Below are 20,882 nucleotides of genomic sequence, written 5' to 3'. Positions count from 1 at the left end.
AAGAGGAAAGGAACCGAAAGACAACGAAGAATTAGAAAAATTATTTTTAAAAAAAAAGAGGACAATAAAGGCCTAATTCACGGCCATAAGAAAGAGGAACTTAGTTAGAATTAGAATATTTTTGTGGTTTGGTTTTATAAAATATTGGTTGAGACATTTATCAAAGAAGTAGCTGCTTTAAGAAAATAAGATCACTTTGATGGTTTAATTGCTGAATATTGATTCAAAGGTTGTTAGTGCTTCCTAGTTAGTTGGCAGAGTAACACGTTTGTTAGGAGTCCTAGTTCAGTTGAAGCACATCTTTGTTAGTTGCTACTATTTAGGTTAGTGGTTAATTAGTGTCAAGTAAGTGGCAGTAAGTGGTTAGGTTTTTTTCCTTTTTCCTATTTAAAGAGTTCTATGTAACTTGGTTTAGTGTGATGAATGCAAAAGACGTGAAGTTCTCTACAAACTATATTCTTCTCCTTATACAGTGCTTCTCTTTTCTTCGATTCCCCAACAGTTTTTGGTATCAGAGCGCAGAGAGAGTATCTATTTCTTAATTTCTTCTCTCTGTGCATGTTAGGTCAAACTGGGATATAAGGCAAGAGCAAGAAGAAAATCAAAATTGTGGGCAAAGAATGGCTACCAATTCAGCATCTTCCATATCTGAGCAACTAATTCCCATCTTTAATGGAGATAGATATGAATTTTGGAGCATAAAGATGAAGACGTTGTTCAAGTCTTCAGAATTGTGGGATTTGGTGGAGAATGGCTATGCTGAGGAAGATGAAGCACAAAGGTTGCGGGAGAACAAAAAGAAGGACTCTAAGGCATTGTTCTATATCCAGCAGGCTATGCACGACTCGGTGTTTTCCAGAATTGCTGTTGCAGAAACCTCAACAAAGGTATGGGATATTCTTAAGAAAGAATTCCATAGATCAACAAAGGTAATGACTTTCAAACTCCAGTCACTCCGACGTGATTTTGAAAATTCATTCATGAAAAGTAGTGAATCTGTACAAGACTACTTATCTAGAGTCAGTACAATTGTTAATCATATGAAGGCATATGGTGACAAAATTATTGATGAAACTGTAATTGCTAAAGGTATAAGAAGTCTTAATAAAAGATTTGATCATGTCGTAGCTGCCATTGAGGAATCCCATAATTTATTTGATTATTGTTTTGATGAATTGATGAGTTCCTTACAAGCTCATGAGGATAGATTGAATGCCTCTCAAGAAAAGGGTGAAGAGAAGGCGTTTCAGATCAACGGAGAGTCTTCTGTCAAAGGCAAATCAGAAGTCTCAAATTCTAGGGGATGCAGAGGCAGAGGTAGTTTCCGTGGTCGAGTTCGTGGCAGAGGACAGGCTTAATTTGGTGGTGAGAACCAGAGCAATATTCAGTTCCACTATTGCAAAAAAATGGGGCACAAGGAAGTTGATTGCTGGACTAAATAGAAGGATGAACAACAACTGGCAAATTTTACTGAGAAACAACAAGAGGAGGGTAATCTGTTCATGGCTCACTCCTCAGTAGATGCTAGATCGGATGAAGTTTGTATCATTGATAGTGGTTGCTCCAACCACATGTCTGGCAGAAGGTCATTGTTCAAAGAACTTGATGAATCGGATAAGTCAGAAGTTCCGTTTGGGAATAACAAGGCAATGAAAGTTGAAAGTAAAGGTATAATTGATCTAAAAACTTCTCATGGTAATGTGAAACTTCTCCATGATGTGCAGTATGTTCCTTGTCTAGCCTATAACTTGTTGAGTGTTGGGCAACTGATAACTTGTGGATACTCCATTTTGTTTGATGACAATTCTTGTAGCATTCAAGATAAAAAAAACAGGATACAAAATTGTTGACATTCAATTGACTCAAAATAGAATGTTTCCCCTTGAAGTTTCTGATGTTAAAAGTTTTGCATTAGTTACCAAAGATAGTACCGAAGATAATTTATGGCATTTGAGGTATGGTCATTTGAGTGTAAACGGGTTGCAATTATTAGGTCGTAGAAATATGGTTCTAGGTTTGCCTAGAATTGATGCTCTTGAATTCTGTGAAGGATGCATGTATGGGAAACAAAATAGAAATTCATTTCCCGTAGGCAAGTCTTGGAGAGCTTCTGGTTGTCTTGAACTGGTGCATGCTGATCTATGTGGTCCTATGAGTGTTGAGTCCTTAGGTGGAAGTCGATATTTCCTAATTTTTACGGATGATTACAGTCGAATGAGTTGGGTATATTTCTTGACATTCAAATCTGAAACATTTGAGAATTTCAAGAAATATAAGTGTTTTGTTGAGAAACAAAGTGGTTGCAGAATCAAGACTCTTCGAACAGATAGAGGTGGTGAATTTATGTCAAATGAATTCAATAATTTTTGTGAGGAAAATGGTATTCACAGTGAGCTCACAGCACCATATACATCAGAGCAGAATGGAATAGCAAAACGAAAGAACCGGACTGTTGTTGTAATGGGCAGAAGCATGATGCAAGCCAGAGGTGTACCGAAGTGTCTCTAGGGTGAAGCTATTGCTACTGCTGTCTACGTGCTGAACATTTCACCCACCAAGGCTGTTCTTAATCAAACACCATATGAAGCATGGAGAGGTAACAAGCCCAAGGTAAGCCACTTACGTGTCTTTGGATGTATAGCTTATACATTGGTGAACTCGTAGGCTAGACAAAAGCTTGCTGAAAAATCAAAAAATGTATCTTTGTTGGATATAGCACACAATCCAAAGCTTATAAGCTATATGATCCAATGAGTAGTAAAATTATGATAAGTAGAAATGTTATGTTTGATAAAGATACTAGCTGGAACTTTGATTTTGGGAAGGTTAATTCAAATACTAAATTGTCGCCTACTGATGAAATTTTTGAGCAAGTACCTGCAGCAGTTTTCATTCCAGAGAACACATACAGTTCTTCTCCAGCAAGTAGCAGACTTTCTACACCTCAATCAAGCACCTCTTCTACAGAAAGCGATCATGGCTTAACCCCCCAAAGAAGTGGCAGTAGTTCCTCTTCAACAGACTCTTCTAGGGAGACTCCACAAATGAAATTCAAACCATTGAGCGAGATTTATGAGACTTGTTCTTTTGCTTTGTATGGTGCAGAACCCACTTGCTTCAAAGAAGCTGCAGAGATTCAAGTGTAGAAAAATGCAATGATAGAAGAGATGCTAGCAATTGAGCAGAACTAAACATGGGAGTTGATGAATCTTCCAGTGGAAAGGAACCCATTAGACTGAAATGGGTGTTCAAAGTCAAGCGTTATGCTGACGGAAGCATACAGAGATACAAAGCCAGGCTCATAGCTAAGGGATATGCACAACATCAAGGTATTGATTACGATGAAATGTTTTCACCTGTTGCTCGTTTTGAAACGGTAAGAATACTTTTATCTTTGGTTGCTAAATTGAGCTTGCCCATTTATCAATTTGATGTTAAATCTGCATTCCTAAATGGGGATTTGGAAGAGGAAGTTTATGTTTTTAAACCTGAGGGTTTTGTTATTAGTGGAAATGAGAGCAAAGTTTACAAACACAAGAAGGCACTTTACGGTCTAAAACAAGCACCAAGTGCATGGTACAACAAAATTGACTCCTACTTTCTAAGGTATGGATTTGAAAAGAGTGAGATTGAGCCTACGCTATATGTAAAGAAACAAGGTACGAGTGATTTTTTGATAGTTTGTCTCTATGTGGATGACATGATTTATATGGGATCATGTGAAACTTTAGTTTCTGAATTTAAATCTTGCATAATGAAGTAGTTTGAAATGTCAGATTTAGGTATTTTGTAATACTTTGTTGGTCTTCAAGTGAAACAGGTGGAGAACGGGATTTTTATTTCTCAAATGAAGTATGCAAAAGACCTCTTCTTCAAGTTTGGTATGCATAATTGTAAAGTGCCTGCCACACCCATGAATGCAAATGAAAAGTTTCTGCTTGAAGATGGCACAGATCTTGCTGATCCTAGTCACTACAGAAGCTTGATTGGAGGTTTGAACTACCTAACACATACTCATCCTGATATCATGTTTTCTGTGAGTATGTTGTCTAGGTATATGCATTGTCTTACCAAGCAACATCTTGGTGCTGCCAAAAGAGTGTTGTGTTATGTTGCTGGGACTGTTGTCTTTGGGATTTGGTACTCCAAACTTGCAGATTTAAGCTTGATAGGGTACAGTGATAGTGATTGGGCAGGAAGTATACATAACAGAAAGAGTACTTCTGCAAATGTTTTCAATTTAGGATCTCGACCAATTTCTTGGAGTTCAACGAAACAAGATGTGGTTGCATTATCATCATCAGAAGCAGAGTATGTTGCTGTAACTTCAGCAGTATGTTAGGCCGTATGGTTACAAAGATTGTTGATTGACGTTTTCTATCGGCAAAAGGATGCAACAAAGATATTCTGTGATAACAAGGCAACAATTGCAATGACAAAGAATCCGGCTTTTCACAGCAGAACAAAGCATACTGACATCCGTTAGCATTTCATTCGTAACCTGATAGCAAAAGGTGATATAGAGTTAAAGTTCTGCGGTACAAGGGATCAAATTGCAGATGTCTTCACCAAGGCACTCCCACAAGCCAAGCATGATCATTTCTGGCAGAAACTTGGAGTTTATAATTTTGAATCAAGGGGAGTGTTGAATATTGATTCAAAGGTTGTTAGTACTTCCTAGTTAGTTGGCAGAGTAACACATTTGTTAAGAGTCCTAGTTCAGTTGAAGCACATCTTTCTTAGTTGCTACTATTTAGGTTTGTGGTTAATTAGTGTCAAGTAAGTGGCAGTAAGTGGTTAGGTTTTTTTTGGCCTATTTGAAGAGTCCTATGTAACTTGGTTTAGTGTGATGAATGCAAAAGACGTGAAGTTCTCTGCAAACTATATTCTTCTCCTTATACAGTGCTTCTCTTTTCTTCGATTCCCCAACATTAATTTCTGAAAATCCTTTTAGATTTTTTACAAAATAAGCCTAGTTTCCAAACAAACAAGTATTAATTTGTATCCAAATGCCTTAGTTTAATATCAAAGACATATCGTGCTTCCAAAACTAATCCCCCCAAAATCCTCAATAGGACCCAAAAAATAAAAGATGAAAAAGAACACAGGCGGCCTTCATGTAAAGTAGGGTTCTTTTCCCGTTATTTATAATTCTACATCCTCATTTACAAGATATTTTCAGCACTAACTGAAAGTTCTTTAAAAAAACTGAAGAGCTTATACCGGGAAGGCGAGCTCATATAAAATGTTGCCCAATTTGGTGAAGAGAGATCCTTTAGGCTGTGACTGCAAAGAGTAAAATAGAAAAAGCATGTTTAGGCCTTATTTTGTCAAGCAATTGAAAGGATATATGTGTAAAAATATGGCATTGGGCATAACTTGACCCCAAGGGATAGCTAGCTCATTAGGGGAGTATTTACCTAAGTCCATATAAACAAACCACCACTCCAATACCCAACTAATGTGGGATTGTATCACCCCCTACGTACCTTAGAGCTTTTTTGTGCTTCTCGCTTTTAAGAACGTTGGTCATTCTTTCAAATTGTTTTGCTTTGTAATGCTTTTACTTGTGCCGAGGATCTATCAGAACCAGTCTCTCTACCTTGTAGGGGTAAGGTCTGCGCACATACTACCATCCCATACTCTACTTGTGGGATTACATTGGGTATGTCATTGTTGTTGTTTTCATTGAGAGTGTGGGTGTCTGCCACACTATGTAGTGTTCATATGTGTGTGTGTGTGTGAAAATGATTTGTGTTTTCGTGTCTGTGTCTGTGTATGCTGCATGTGCATGCATGCATTGATATATATAGCTAAACTAATGTCTCTTTTGTGATGCGAAGTTGATATTTTGAACTTTTTGCTATAATAAGAGACCCCTCTCATCCTCTCGATCAAGCATCGGTCTCACAAACTTTTGGCACCGATAACTACTAAAGCCAAGAAATTTAATCCATAAGAAATTTCCATTACAGGCCACTTAATACACTGTATACACATTATAACAGGAAAAGATATATTCACAGGCATCTATTCTTGGGCATTATAATCTGAAAATAGTACCTCTTCCTTATGATCATCTGAATGAATGTGAGACCCAATGATCACAATATTATCTGGAATCTTCTGAAGCCAACTTTTGTACATTGAATATGACACTGAATTTCCGGCTGTATTCTTCTCAGCATCTTTCATGAACAATATGACTGGGGAATTTCTGCTTTCTCTGATTACAACCTGAAAAAGTAGAATGAAAGGTAAAAGACTAAAGTTTACAACAAAATACAAAAAGAAAGGAACAGAAATCCCACATATTAGCTTTCAAACGAACTTATTCTTATTTGTTGAAAGAAATCACACCTCAAACAATGTGTTAACGAGTAAATTTTCCAGATCAACCTGTCCAGTGCCTTCTAAGCGCAGTTCATCGACTGAGAGGAAGTGATGGTAAAATGCATTGGAAGTAAAACTATGACTGCGTACTTAAGAATGATTTAACTTAATATAAAAACATATGAATGGGCAGTTGCAGAACAAGATGTGGTACAGGAGATAAAGTACAATTCACTGCCTACAAATGCAGAAAAATAAAGATTATGTCTTAACTTTATAAACTAAACAAATAAAATAGGAAGTAGCAAATACTCCTATCTCAATTTATGTGAAGGTGTTTGACTGGCACAGGAGTTTAAAAATGAAAGGAAGATTCTGAAACTTGTGGTCTAAAACAAATTATAGATATTATTGGCTATAAACTATCTCATCAACGGTAAAATGAAAAGTTTAATGGTAAATTATTACTCTCAGATTCAATTTGTTTGTCATAGTTTGACTTGAGATGAAGTTTAAGAAAGTAATCTTAATCTATAGACATGTATAATGTATTTAGAATGCCCTTTATGTTGTGGTATTAACACGTCATGTGAGACGGTGAAACTAAAGAGTTGCCAAATTAGGAAAGACACATATTTTTGAAACACGCTAAAAAAGATAGTAAAGAAAACAAATTGAAACAAGTGGGAGAACTAAATATAGAAATGCATCATTCTTTTTGGGATGACTAAAAGGATCGAGTGTATATTAATCGTAAAACCATATAGTTACTAGCAAATGTATCAAGAGTGATTATTGTCTTTTTCCTGGATAAAGCAGTTTGATCGATGACATTAAGAAATATGGATCAATAATGATTATTTTCATTTATGAGAAACCGGAAGGACAAAATTCCTAGGGACCATCACAAAATAACATCAGAAATTTTTTTAGATATAAGATACAGATCATTTCATAGTGAGAAGAGTTGGTGTTGAGGTTTATACGAAAATTAGAATTTACCTGATGGGAGTCGAGTCAAGTGCAGAAGTAGAACCAATAAATCTGACTCTATCACCTGAACATCTTCAACATCGGTTATTAGTAGAAAGAAAAACAACAACATCAACATGCCTAGGGTATTACCACAGAGTGGGATCTGAGGAGGGTAGGTGAAGTAGAGCGGTTGGTTCCAATAGACCCCAACTTTTTTTTCTATATTTTCTTTTCTTAGTAAAAATAAAATCTGAAGAAAAAAAAAATGCAACTCCTGAATATTCAAAAACAAGGGACTAACCAAAGGGCAGTCAATACCTGTCATAAAGACGGTGTTTTTCGATGGCCTGGCTAAAGAAGATATATTGTCATTAGCTCCGCATCCTTCATAGATAGTCTCTGAATGATATGAAAATGTATCCATAATTTGCATCTGAGTCTGACCACATCAATAAAAATGCATGAGCGACGAAGGGAATAACAAAGTCTAGAAAATGACATGAAAGATTTTAATAGGCCACTGACTCTAGATTTAACTGAAAAGAACTCTAACTCGTAGAAATAAGATCGATGACATGCAAAATCAACCCCAGGAAAGAAGAAATTTCATAAATTTCATCTACTGTCTTTGCATCCCCTCAATATGTGAATAGCCCCTTTATAGGTCTATAAGACGGAACTCAAAGTATGTCTTAAATGCTAGGTAGCCACTAGTACTAATTCAAGGGGGGTCAAGAACAACAAAAATGAAAAAACAATTAAGGTTAATTATGCAATGTTCCTCAAAAGCATAATAAGTAATTTCATCTTACAAAAGCTTCGCTATCAAAAATGAGCAATTTGGCTCCATAAAAATATGCAAGTGCCTTCACCAGAATCTCCTGATAGATTTCTGCTCTTGGAAAACAAAAGCAGAACTGGTCAGTACCCGTAGATTAATATCGATCAAGCACTCCAATGAGAAATATGAAATAATAACAATACGAAATTAGTTAAATAATTACTGAGAAAATAACAAACCTGCAGGACTAGAAAGCAAAATTCTTGGGTTGACCGCAGGAAGCTCATTGTTATATTTAACTTGCTCGTTGTGCTTTAGGTGTAAATATGAAGTGGCAATCAGTGCATGTTTAGTGTTCTCACTGCAAATTCACAGACATCTTCACCAAACCAAGGTTTATTTAAAGCACAAAGCTACATACAATATGGGATAGCTATATAACTGCTGAGGAATGAGAGTAGAGAAAGAAAAAGGAGGGAAAGTTAGTAAAAGTGCCAAGAAGTTAGTTACATTGTTGAAGCTAGTTAGTTATTTGACACCACACTGTTAAGCTATCATCTACTCTTGGTAGATTCGGTAAGAATAAAGAAAATGACAAGTAAAATTAAAATAAGAACAACACAATAGATTTAGTGGAAACCCCTGCGGGAGAAACCATGGGCAGAGGCAGAGAAATTTCACTATAAAAGGAGAGGAGTACAATGTGGAGAATGTATACTCAAAACAACCCACTAAATGCACTTGTATAATACGTGCATATAGATAAGTCCTAGGCCCAAAAACATAAAGGTGCATACTAGCTCCGGGATAAGGCCTATCCTACGCTACCACCACAGACCCCATTAAAAATCACAAACATGAGTCACACCGCGAAACTTTCAGGGCCGAATCAATAAAATTCTGGTCACATCTCTAATAATCTCCACCTTGACACGAGTTTTTTTTCACAACTCAAATCCATTTCAAGACAAACTCTCTGCCTCATCCACAAAAGTCACTAAGGGCACATCTTAATAGCTAACACCAACCAAGTCCAACCAATGCTCAAACTCGGCACTTGGTAGTGTCTTGGTCATCATATTAGTAGGGTTATCATGGGTACTAATCTTGCACACCACAATATCACCACGACAAATAATTTCATGCACAAAATGATACCGAATATCGATGTTCTTTGTCCTCTCGTTAGCACTCTGACTGTCACAAAAAACCGTAGTAAGTTGTAAGTCTTTTCTAAGTTCACCAAACAGACCCTTCAACCAAATAGCTTCCTTGAAATCCTCTGTAATAGCTATGTACTCTGCCTCAGTAGTTGACAAAGCAACCGTAGTCTGTACGGTAGCTTTTCAATTGATAGTACAACCACCAATGGTGAAAACATAGCTTGTAAGGGATCTTCTTTTATCATGGTCTCCTGCAAAATCAGAATCAACATACTCGATTACTCGATTTCTATTTTGCCCAAACTGCAAACAAATATCAGCAGATCCATGCAAGTATCTAAAAATCCACTGAACTGCTTTCCAATGTTTTTTACCAGGATTTGCCATGTATCTACTAGCTGCACTAATGGCATAAGATAAATCTGGTCTTAAACACACCATCGCATACATAAAAGACTCGATGGCACTAGAGTATAGAACTCGAGACATATAGTCACGCTCATCATTTATCTTTGGAGATAACGTGGCCGAGAGTTTGAAGTTATGAGCTTCTAATGCAGTACTTACAGGCTTGGTATTTTGAAAATCACAATCATGGGTCGCACCGCGAAACTTTCAGGGCTGGATCAACAAAATTCGGGTCACAACTCTAACATCTCTATATATAGTCGACTATGTACTACTAACAAGAACAAAATTCTAAATACATCAATACAACACAATGATTTACTTTTCTTTCTTCTCTTTTCTTCTCTGATTCTAAGATGGTTGATCTTCTCCAATCTCTTCCTCTATTTCTCTGGTATAGTGATTTACTCTTAGTGTGAGTTACTACATTATTCTTCATGGTATTAGAGCTTACTAAATTGAATCATTGCTCTTGTCGATCCAATAATTTTTGTTTTGAATTTTTGGTGTTCATCTACACATTCAAGAATTTCTGAATTCCACTAATTTCTTGGTTACTCTGAAAGTAACTGCTTGACTAAGTGAGTTGCTCTGAAAGGAACTCTACTCTATTGAAGATGACTTTTGATGCGCAAAGAATTGGATCTGTTTCCAACAATAGTGGATCAATCCCACAGCCACTGCAGCCTCCATTAGATTATAATCATCCTCGGTTCCTATGTACGACAGATGTATCAGGTACTTCTCTTGTGTCTTTCTAATTAAAGGTGTCACGACCTAAACCAGGGCCTAGCCATGATAAGCATTACTAACTATAAAGGACCAGAACACCTCTATCTGTCTATACAATGGTAATTGGATTATGCTATGTGATCTAGTTGCCGACTTGACTACCTTAAGTAATATGGAAAGTCATCGAATGATACTTCTATATTTTGTCCGTCAATGATTGTAGCATAAAGTTTTTCCATTACTGCAGCAGATTTTGAAGACATCTATGAAGTTGAAGCAGGCATTAATCCTATAATCCACCATCTTTCCTACAACATCTGTTAATAAATAAGTTTTTTAGTTATGTATGGATCAGTTTGCGAGCTCATAGCAAGAAGACCAAAAGAAATGGTTCAGCGAATGACTTAGCATTGCCTGTACCAATGGATAATTCAAAATCAGCAGAATTATTGCTGCCGATATTTGCAGCTGAATCTAATTCAAGGCCATCAAGCTTGTACCAATGGATAATTCAAAATTAGAATATCATGAATAACAAGGGAAGGAGGCATGCAGCTCATTTCATGGGTGGTTTTTACCACTAACCAGAGATGTCGGTTTCAAAGAAACTAGATCTCGACATGGGTTTGAAAATACTGACAAATCAAAAGCACGAGCAATAGCTAAAGCATCTTCTACCTGGTTTTCTATATTCAACAGTTTTCCTTTTCCGGCACTGATCCCAACATCTGAAGGTGACTCCACTAGTAACTGAACAATCAATATAGAACAATGTCGAGGATATTCAATCATATAGATGAGAAATAGTAAAGAATCAAAAAAACCGTAAGGATTGAGCAAATAATAATGGAATCACAATAGCTCCTACAGCAACATGTAGAGGATACGTAAGCATTATTTTCTGCTTGACTTAAGACAACTTCATCGCCTGAATTGAGAAAGAAAAAAGAATATATGTTGATGGTCTTTCCATTGACTTGCACATGGCTGCTTCCTTTTCTATCAAGCAAAGCCACCCACTTGCCTTGATGCTGATCATGCCCACAAACAATGAGTAATCTATATACATTATGAAGTTCACAACCTTAGAAAATAGTCAAACAAATGTCAACTAATGCAGTTCTTCGATATGCAACCGGGCAGTCATTGGAACGGGCGGTAAAAAATTATATTATTTATTTATGTATATATAATAGATGTCAACCTCTTTGATTAGTTTTTCTTCAAATTTTGAATCCTTTTCGTCGAAATCCTGACTTTGCCTCAGTATGCGACATGTTCATATTTAAATTTCTATATATGGTAATCTCTCAGGAAGAAAAGTGCCTAAAGATAGTTTGCTCCAACTGCCTGAAGAGATTCCAATAAATATAACAGCAACCAAAGTGAATTTTTGAAGATACTATAGATAATTTTGATACAAAAAAGATTTGTGCTTCAGCATTGAAAAGAAAAAATCATTTCTTTTAATTTGTTTCGAAAAGCATCTTCATACTAAAATTTTCACTAGTAGATAGCATGTTTCAAATTATGGCAGACAAACTTAAACTGTTGAACAAACAGGAAAGTCAAGGCAGTCCAAATTTAGAGCACTACATTTACAAGCCTTATAAAGCACGTCATCGCAACAGGAGTGTCTTTGTACTCACCAACTTCCAAAAAAGTCTTACTAACCTCTACTGTTGGGTTCTGCAGAATCTACATTCTATTAGATATCAAATCTACAAACCAATATTCAACAGAAAAATAGTTAAAGAAAAACAAATACTACTAATCTAAAGCCTCCGGATACTCTGATATGAGTCAGCACCCAGGCTTGTCCGATATGAAACCTGAATGACATCAAAGACTCTCCTAAGAAAATAGAAAAGATAAATAAAGTGTTTCCTATGTCCATTTTTTGTGTGTCCATTATTGACTTGACATCAAAACAATTTTATTATATCACCTTTTTGAATATAATAAATCTAATAAATATATTGTGAAGTGATTATAAATAATAACAAGGGTAAATTAGGAATTAAAAAGATAAATTATTTTTAAACTGATAAGAATAAATTAGGAATAAATAGATAATTTAATTTTAAGTTGGATATGTAAAAAAGTTGACGTTATATTTGTAGTATACCTTGCCTTCTGTAAGGTGTGACTAAAGTGGAGGGACTAAGGAAGTAAAAAACAAAAAAATACTTGCTTACTGGGGCAGGTGTGAAAACTCAACCGTCCACTGCAGCATCACCTTTTCCGTCAGCCGTAGCATCAACCTTTTCGTCAGCTGCAGCCTCGATTTTTTCGTCAGCCGCGTCCTCAGCCTTTTCGTCAGCTGTGTCGTTAACATTTTGGTCAGCTATGTTTTCCAGCTTGAAGTTCTGGTTGATCAGTTGAGCGTAAATCCTTTGAATTCTCAGATGGCGGGATCGATTTATTTTCCAAAGTATTGACATTGTCATCTCCCTAAAAAATCAATTCACACCAATCAAAAAGAATCAAAAATGAATCAAATTACTCATCAAACGCTTAACAAAAAACAAAAAAAAAATGAATGAAATAGAAATTTGAGTGCACCTTTGAACGTTTCACAGAAGAAGGTGCATCATCCACCTAAAAAAAATTGAATTTGATACAATCAAGGAAGAGAAAAAAAAAATCAATACTAATCGAATGCTTAACAAAAAAATAAAATAAAATAAATGAATGAAGTGAAAATTTATATGAACCTCTGGATGCTTCGAAAATGGAGGTACATCATCAGACGACGATGATGGTCTCTTGTTTCCGATGGGCGGTAAGGAACCAGTCGGTTGTTTTGGCGATACCATTTTTGTTGAGTGAAAGAGAGGAACTTCTTGATTTTTTGTCTTGTTGCTTTGTTCAACTTTGCTATTGATACTTCAGTAGTGTTGGTTTTTTGAAAGATATAGAGTATAGACAGGTAAGCACAGTTGGGCAGAAGAGTAATTAACCAAAAAAAAAATATTTGACTTTTTATATTTCAATGAGATTACATTAATACGAAGTATTCTACTGCATAATTCATTTATTATTGTAAGAAAAAACATAAATATCATTAAAGGACCTATTTGATAACGAAAATTTTCTTCTCTTTTTTCCGGAATTGAACTTCAGAAATGTTTGGTCATAAAATTTGGAAAATTATATTTTTACTTTACGAGAATTTTTAAAATTCCAAAAATAATAAAAAAGCTTTCACTTTTTTCACTCCAAATTACCTACAAAAATTCAAAAATAACTCAAATATATTTAATTGCCAATCACAACTTTAAATTTCAAATATTATTGTTCACTTTGAAAATAAAAATTATTTTTTTCTATTTTCACAATGAAACATGGTCAAACGCTAACTTTTTTTTTGGAGGGGGAGGGGGTATTTATTGTTTATTAATCAAGCCAAAAGCTTGTCCTAAAAAGGTTAAGTGATTGCTGTAAATATAATTTGGTTTTTAAGACCGGAGTCAAATTCTACAGTGAACTAAGATTCGTTGTTCAGTATCTCAAAGAAAATAAGTTGAAACAATTATTTGATTTTCATGATTAAGATTTTTGTTTTAAACTATATAACCAATAAATCAAAATAACTCGAAAATGGGTTGCTATCATGATTAAGAAGCCTAAAGTTATGATTTCTTTATTTGCCGAATTCATTCTCACTATGTTATATAATCTAGCCAAATTAATCTCTACCAATCATGAATATTTTTTTACCACAGATATCTCTGGACCAATAAGTTTAGTAATTTTCTAGTGTTATTCATTTGAACTTATAACCCTAGAAAAACCAATTAATCTATTCACTTAGATTGCATCAAAGCTTTGTTGTCCTTAACCTCCACTTTTACCAACATGGGTTGTGGTGCAGTAGATGGGGCTACTCAACCCTTAATAAGAGGTCGAGGGTTCGACCCTGGGCATGGAGAAAACTCTGTTGGGAGCACTACCCCCCGAATGGGGACCTACCCGGCGCGAATTCGGATTAGTTGGACTTTAATGCGGATACCGGACACCGGATGGGAAACCAAAAAAAAAAAAAAAACCTCCACTTTTAAATTCCAATCATTAAACTATTAAGGGTGAAAGCTCAAATTTGTCATTGAACTATTAGAAATGGTTCATCTATGTCATCCGTTAAAAGTTTGGTCTCGTTTATGCCATTGCCGTTACAAAACAGGCCCATTTATGCCATTATTTTGTAACGATGGTTTTGTAAAACCACCTTTGCTATATGAACTCTTATAAGAGGTCCACATCACCAAACTAGTCACACTAAAAATATTACTCATTTAAAAATTTAAATAGCATACCCATATTTGATTTTACTCTATCCGATATCAATCAAATCCACTAATCAAAAAAAAAAGTTTGAAAATCCAATGAAAATCGTTTATAAAAATAACTCGCAGATACTGGAGGGATGAAATTTAAAACTGCAAGTATTGCTACTGTTTTGTATATTGTTCATTATCATTGATGAATAAGTTGTTTTCTTCTTTTTCACAACAAAGCGATTAATGGGTTGAAGATTCTGCCATTCATAACAAAAAAGAAGGAAAGATAAATAAGTAAACATAACAAGTGAAAGTAAATCATCCCAAAAACTAAGTTCAACCCTTCAACAATGTATCCTTGGCATAAGCCAAGTTGTTCATAGAAACAAACTCGTGTTGACTAAACTCCACAATGCTGGCTCTATAGAAGCCATTAGGCCATACACATCCCTTCAATTACACAATATACACTTCTGATATACTGAACAATAATTCATCAATGATATGAACAATATGCAAAATAATCAAAATCCTTGTAGTTTTCAGTTTTATCGAAATCAAACCCCACCCCACCCACCCACCCACACACAACAAAGAAGTATTTGCAGTTTTTTTATAAATGATTTTGTTGCATTTTCAAACTTTCTTTTTTTTTAAAAAAAAAATCGGTTATGGAATTTGATTGATATAGGATAGAATAATATGGAATATGGTTATGTTATTTAAAATGAGTAATATTTTTAGTGGGTCTAATTTGGTGATGTGAACCTCTAACAAGAGTCCACATAGCAAAGGTTCTTTTACAAAACCACCGTTAAAAACTAATGGCACAAATGAGCCTGTTTTGTAACGGCAATGGCATAAACGAGCCAAACTTTTAACGGATCACATAGATAAACCATTTCTAATAGTTCAATGCTTTGAAGTGACGTTGTTCAACTAACACCTAATCTCAGAGTCGCTCTCGACAACAACAAAATTTGATAGCATTGTTAGTGTGGGGTTATTGGGTCTTTTTCCCTTCCTATGTGGATAAATGAAGCTCAATTTTGACCAACCCACTTTTGCCCATACGCCAATTACTATGGGGCATATATATTGATATTTTTAGGTCTTATTGACCATCACAAAAACAGAGTTTTCAGCAGCCAAAGAGAAATAAACAAAGCTGATTTTCGCACCTAAATTTCAGCTACAGCTGTCAACTTCAAATTGCGATTCCCGCTTTGTTTCTTGTCCGATTGAGCTGATTTTTGGAATGCATGTTCATCTCACCTCAATATTTGATTAGGAACTAACGGAGCTTGATTTGGTGGCCTGTAGATCCTGTTATTCATTGTCGAATAGTAGCTGCATTTTTTGTGCTTTCACTCCTTTATTTCTCTAGTGTTTGGTGTTGTGGATTATGTATTATTTCTTGTTATTTGGAACTTGTTTGGTGGAAATTTTGGAGGACAATATTTTAACTCTTTGGTGATTACAGTGGAGGTTTTGGTCCCGTGCTTTCTTACTCTTCACACTTAAGGATTTTCCACATAAATCTTGTGTCTCATGTGATTGCCTTTATTCTTGTCTTGTTTCATTTGGTTGAGTTCTTTGATGTATATTAATTTATTTTACTTGGGTTTATTTGTCTCCTCTTTGTTCAAGTTGAAAGGTAAAGTTTAGTCTTGGGTATTTTCTACTGCTACCCTTTTGGGCTCTTTGATTGTGTACCCGTCTTTCCTAACAAGTGGTATCAGAGCGTTGGTTATTGTTGATTGTCGATTTGAATGATGGAGCAAAATATGAGCAATATGGTGTGGTTGAATGGTAGTAACTATCATACTTGGAAAGGAAAGATGAACGATCTTCTATTTGTTAAGAAAATGAATCTACTTGTGTTTGCATCTACTAAACATGAATCCATGATAGATGAGGATTGAGAATTTAAGCACTTACAGGGTTTTAGGTATATCAGACAATGGGTTGAAGATAATGTTAGAAATCATATTGTGGATAAGACACATGCTAGAAGTTTGTTGGACAAGATCGAGACACTTTATGCTTCGAAGACAGGTAATAACAAGTTGTTCCTGCTTAACCAATTGATGAATATCAGGTATAAAGAGGGAAGTCCTATTTTTGATCATATAAATGATTTTTAGGGTGTCCTTGACTAGCTTTCTGGAATGGATGTAAAGTTCGATGAAGAAATTCAGGGACTTTGGCTTCTTAATAATCTACCTGACTCTTGGGAAACTCTTCGAGTTTCTTTGACTAATTCTGCTCCCGGTGGTACTGTAACTATGGAATATGTTAAGAGTGGTGTCTTGAATGAATAGATGAGAAGAAGATCTCAAGCCTTATCTTGTACATCTTCACACTCTAATGTTTTGGTTACTGAAGAGAGGGGGAGAAACAAGTCCAGAAATTCAAATGATAGAGATAACAATAGAAGCAAGTCAAGGTCCAAATTCAAGAATGTTAAATGTGACTATTGCACCAAAAAAGGGCACATCATAAAATATTGTTACAAGCATAAGAGAGATATAAGACAGCAAAAGAAAGAAGGTGATACTGAAAATTGTGTTGCTGTTGTTGCTAATGATGATTTTTTTGCTGCTTGTGGTGAGAATGCCATTAATCTTGTTCGTGATGAGTCAAGCTGGTTTATGGATTCTGGTGCTACTTCTCATGTTACGCCAAAGAAGAAATTATTTTCTTCTTACACTCTAGGTAATTTTGGGATGTTGAAAATGGGCAATAATGATAAAGTTAAAGTACTTGGCATTGGCACGATTTGTTTGGAAAGTAACAATGGTTCCAAACTAGTTCTCAATAATATCAAGCATGCTCCATATGTTCAATTGAATTTGATTTTTATAGGGAACTTTGATGATGGGGGTTATATTAACACCTTTGGTGCTGGCCAGTGGAAGCTTACTAGAGGTTCGATGATTGGGGCTCGAGGTGACAAGTTGTCTAACTTGTATGTATTTCAGGGTTGTACTTCTAGAGGCTTGATAAACTTGGTGGAGAATGATACTTCATTGGAGTTGTGGCATAGAAGGCTGAGTCATATGAGTGAGAAGGGGATTGATAGTTTGGCTAAGAAAAATTTGCTTTCTGGAGTAAAAAAAGCAAAGTTGAAGAAGTGTGTTCATTACTTAGCCGGTAAACAGAAAAGAGTTTCTTTTCAGAGTCATCCTGCTTCAAGAAAGCTCGATTTTCTGGAGTTGGTGCATTCTGATTTGTGCGGTCTTTTTAAAGTAAGGTCTCATGGTGGTGCACTTTACTTTGTGACTTTTATTGATGATCACTTTCGCAAACTCTGGGTATTTCCTTTGAATTCCAAGGATCAACTACTTGATGTGTTCAAAAATTTTCAGTCCTTGGTTGAAAGGAAAACAAGGAAAAAATTGAAATACATCCATTCAGATAATGGTGGTGAGTATATTGGTCCTTTTGATAGATATTGCAAAGAGCAGGGTATTCAGAATCAGAAAACTCCTCCAAAGACTCCTCAGTTGAATGGCTTAGCAAAGAGGATGAACAGAATACTAGTTGAGAGAGTTAGATGTATGCTTTGAGATGCTAAGCCACCAGATTTCTTTTGGGCAGAAGCACTTAATACGGCTTTTTATGTTATCAATTTATCTCCTACTGTTGCTTTGAATAGTAATGTCCCTGAAAGAGTTTGGTCTGGTAAGAATGTTTCTTATGATCATCTTAGAGTCTTTGGGTGTAAATCTTCTGTTCATGTTCCTAAGGATGAAAGGTCAAAGTTGGATGTTAAAACTAGACAGTGTATCTTCATTGGTTATGATCAAGATAAATTTGGCTATCGTTTCTATGATCCAGTTGAGAAGAAACTTTTTAGAAGCCGCGATGTTGTGTTCTTTAAAGACCAAACAATTTAAGATTTTGACAAAGCTGAGAAGGTTGATTCTCAGAGTAGTGAGAGGCTAGTTGATGTTGATCCAGTTCCTTTGACTACTGCTCCGGAAGAAAATCTTCATGATAATGAAAATCAAGTTGATAATGAAGATGATGATCATGTTCAGAATGACCAACATGAAGTTGTTGATGCTCCGGTGCAAGTTGATATGGTTGATCAACAACCAGTTGTTGACATTCCAGAGAGTTCTCCCAGATGATCTACAAGAGAGAGAATACCTTCATGTCATTATGCTTCCAGTGAGTATGTACTCTTGACTGATGGGGGAGAACCTGAGAGTCGTGATGAGGCCCTAGAAAGTGAAGAAAAAGAAAAGTGGTTTGATGCTATGGAAGATGAAATTAAATCTTTGCAAGATAACCATACCTTTGATTCAGTTAAGCTGCCTAAAGATAGAAAAGATTTGAAAAATTGGTAAGCTTTTTTGGGTGAAGCATGAAGATGGTAATCCAATTCCACGGTACAAAGTTAGATTGGTTGTGAAGGGATTTAACCAGAAAAAGGAAGTTGATTTTGATGAGATATTTTCTCCGGTTGTGAAGATGTCATCCATTCGTGTGGTTCTAGGCTTAGCTGCAAGTCTAGATTTAGAGGTTGAGCAAATGGATGTTAAAACTACTTTTCTCCATGGTGACTTAGATTAAGAGATTTATATGGAGCAACCCGAAGGTTTTGAAGTCAAGGGAAAATAGATTATGTTTGTAAATGAAGAAGAGCTTGTATGTTTTGAAACAAGCTCCTAGGCAGTGGTACAGGAAGTTTGGTTCCTTTATGAGTCAATAGGGCTTCAAGAAGACTACTTCAGACCATTGTGTTTTTGTGCGAAAATTCTCTACTGGTGACTTTATTATTGTGTTGCTTTATGTTGATGACATGCTTGTTGTTGGTCATAATGCTTGCAGGATTCAAAAGTTGAAGCAAGAGTTGAGTAAGTCTTTTTCTATGAAAGACTTAGGACTAGCGAAGCAGATTCTTAGCATGCAGATTGTCCGTGATAGAAAGGTCAAGAAGTTGTGGTTATCACTAGAGAAGTACATTCAGAAAGTACTTCAAAAGTTTAACATGGACAAGGCTAAGGTTGTTAGTACACCTTTAGCTATGCACTTCAAGTTGAGCATGAAGTAGTGTCCTTCCAGTGATGATGAGAAGAACGATATGAAGAAAGTTCCTTATGCTTCAGCTGTTGGTAGTTTGATGTATGCAATGGTTTGCATAAGACCGGATATTTCTCATGTTGTTGGTGTTGTTAGTCATTTTCTTTCTAACTCAGTAAGAGAACATTGGAATGCTGTGAAGTGGATTATGGGATATCTTTGTGGCACTTCTAGTCTTAGTTTGTGTTTTAGTATATGGAAGCCTAGTTTTTATGGTTATACTAATTCAGATATGGTTGGTGATGTTGATACTTGCAAGTCTACTTCGGGTTATTTGGTTACTTTTGCAGGGGGAGCCGTGTCTTGGCGATCTAGGTTGCAAAAATGTGTTGCTCTATCTACAATAGAAGCTGAGCTTATTGCTGCTGTTGAAGCTCGGAAAGAATTGCTTTGGATGAAGAGATTCTTTGGGGAACTTGGTTGTTCTCAAGATAGGTATGTGCTTCATTGCGATAGTCAAAGTGTCACACATCTTGGCAAGAAATCTACATTTCATGGTCAGTCTAAACACATTGATGTGAGATACCATTGGATTCGGGATGTGTTGGATTCTAAGTTGCTTTAACTTGAGAAGATTCATATGGATAATAATGATTTCGACATGATGACTAAAGCTTTGCCAAGAGGGAAGTTTGAAGATTGTTTCATGATCGCCGGGATGGCGGTCTCCTCCACATAGTTGGGAGGGGGAGAATTGTTGGGTTATTAGGTCTTTTTCCCTTCTTATGTGGATAAATAAAGCCCAATTTGGACCAACCCACTATTTCCCATAGGCCCATTACTATGGTCCATATATATTGATCATTTTAGGTCTTAGTCACCATCACAAAAAGAGAGTTTCAGCAGCCAAAGAGAGAAAAACAAAGCTGATTTTTGCACCTAAATTTCAGCCACAGCTGTCAACTTTAAATTGTGATTCCCACTTCGTTTCTTGTCCGATTAAGATTATTTTTGGATTGCTTGTTCCTCTCATCTCAATATTTGATTAGGAACTGACGGAGCTTGATTTGGTGGCCTGTAGCTCCTGGTCTTTATTCCCGAACAGTAGCTGCATTTTTTGTGCTTTCACTCCTTTATTTCTCTAGTGTTTGGTACTGTGGATTATGTATTGTT

General features: G+C 35.9%; 1 protein-coding gene and 1 long non-coding RNA gene across 2 annotated transcripts; one reads left to right on the top strand and one right to left on the bottom strand.

Annotated features, from left to right (window-relative positions):
* Positions 1 to 620: 620 nt before the first annotated feature.
* On the top strand, positions 621 to 1,358 carry LOC124899617. The gene has a single exon (XM_047414560.1). The coding sequence runs from the start codon at positions 621 to 623 to the stop codon at positions 1,356 to 1,358; it is 738 nt and encodes a 245-aa protein (XP_047270516.1).
* Positions 1,359 to 5,065: 3,707 nt separating this feature from the next.
* Positions 5,066 to 7,396, bottom strand: LOC124885200. The gene is made up of 3 exons (XR_007056790.1): positions 7,336 to 7,396; positions 6,064 to 6,237; positions 5,066 to 5,286 (listed from the first exon to the last, which is right to left on the bottom strand). It is a non-coding gene; the product is annotated as an uncharacterized LOC124885200 (long non-coding RNA).
* Positions 7,397 to 20,882: the final 13,486 nt, after the last annotated feature.

Source organism: Capsicum annuum, chromosome 6 (assembly GCF_002878395.1).
Source record: "Capsicum annuum cultivar UCD-10X-F1 chromosome 6, UCD10Xv1.1, whole genome shotgun sequence".
Lineage (NCBI taxonomy): Eukaryota > Viridiplantae > Streptophyta > Magnoliopsida > Solanales > Solanaceae > Capsicum > Capsicum annuum.
This window is presented reverse-complemented; position numbering and strand designations above follow the sequence as displayed.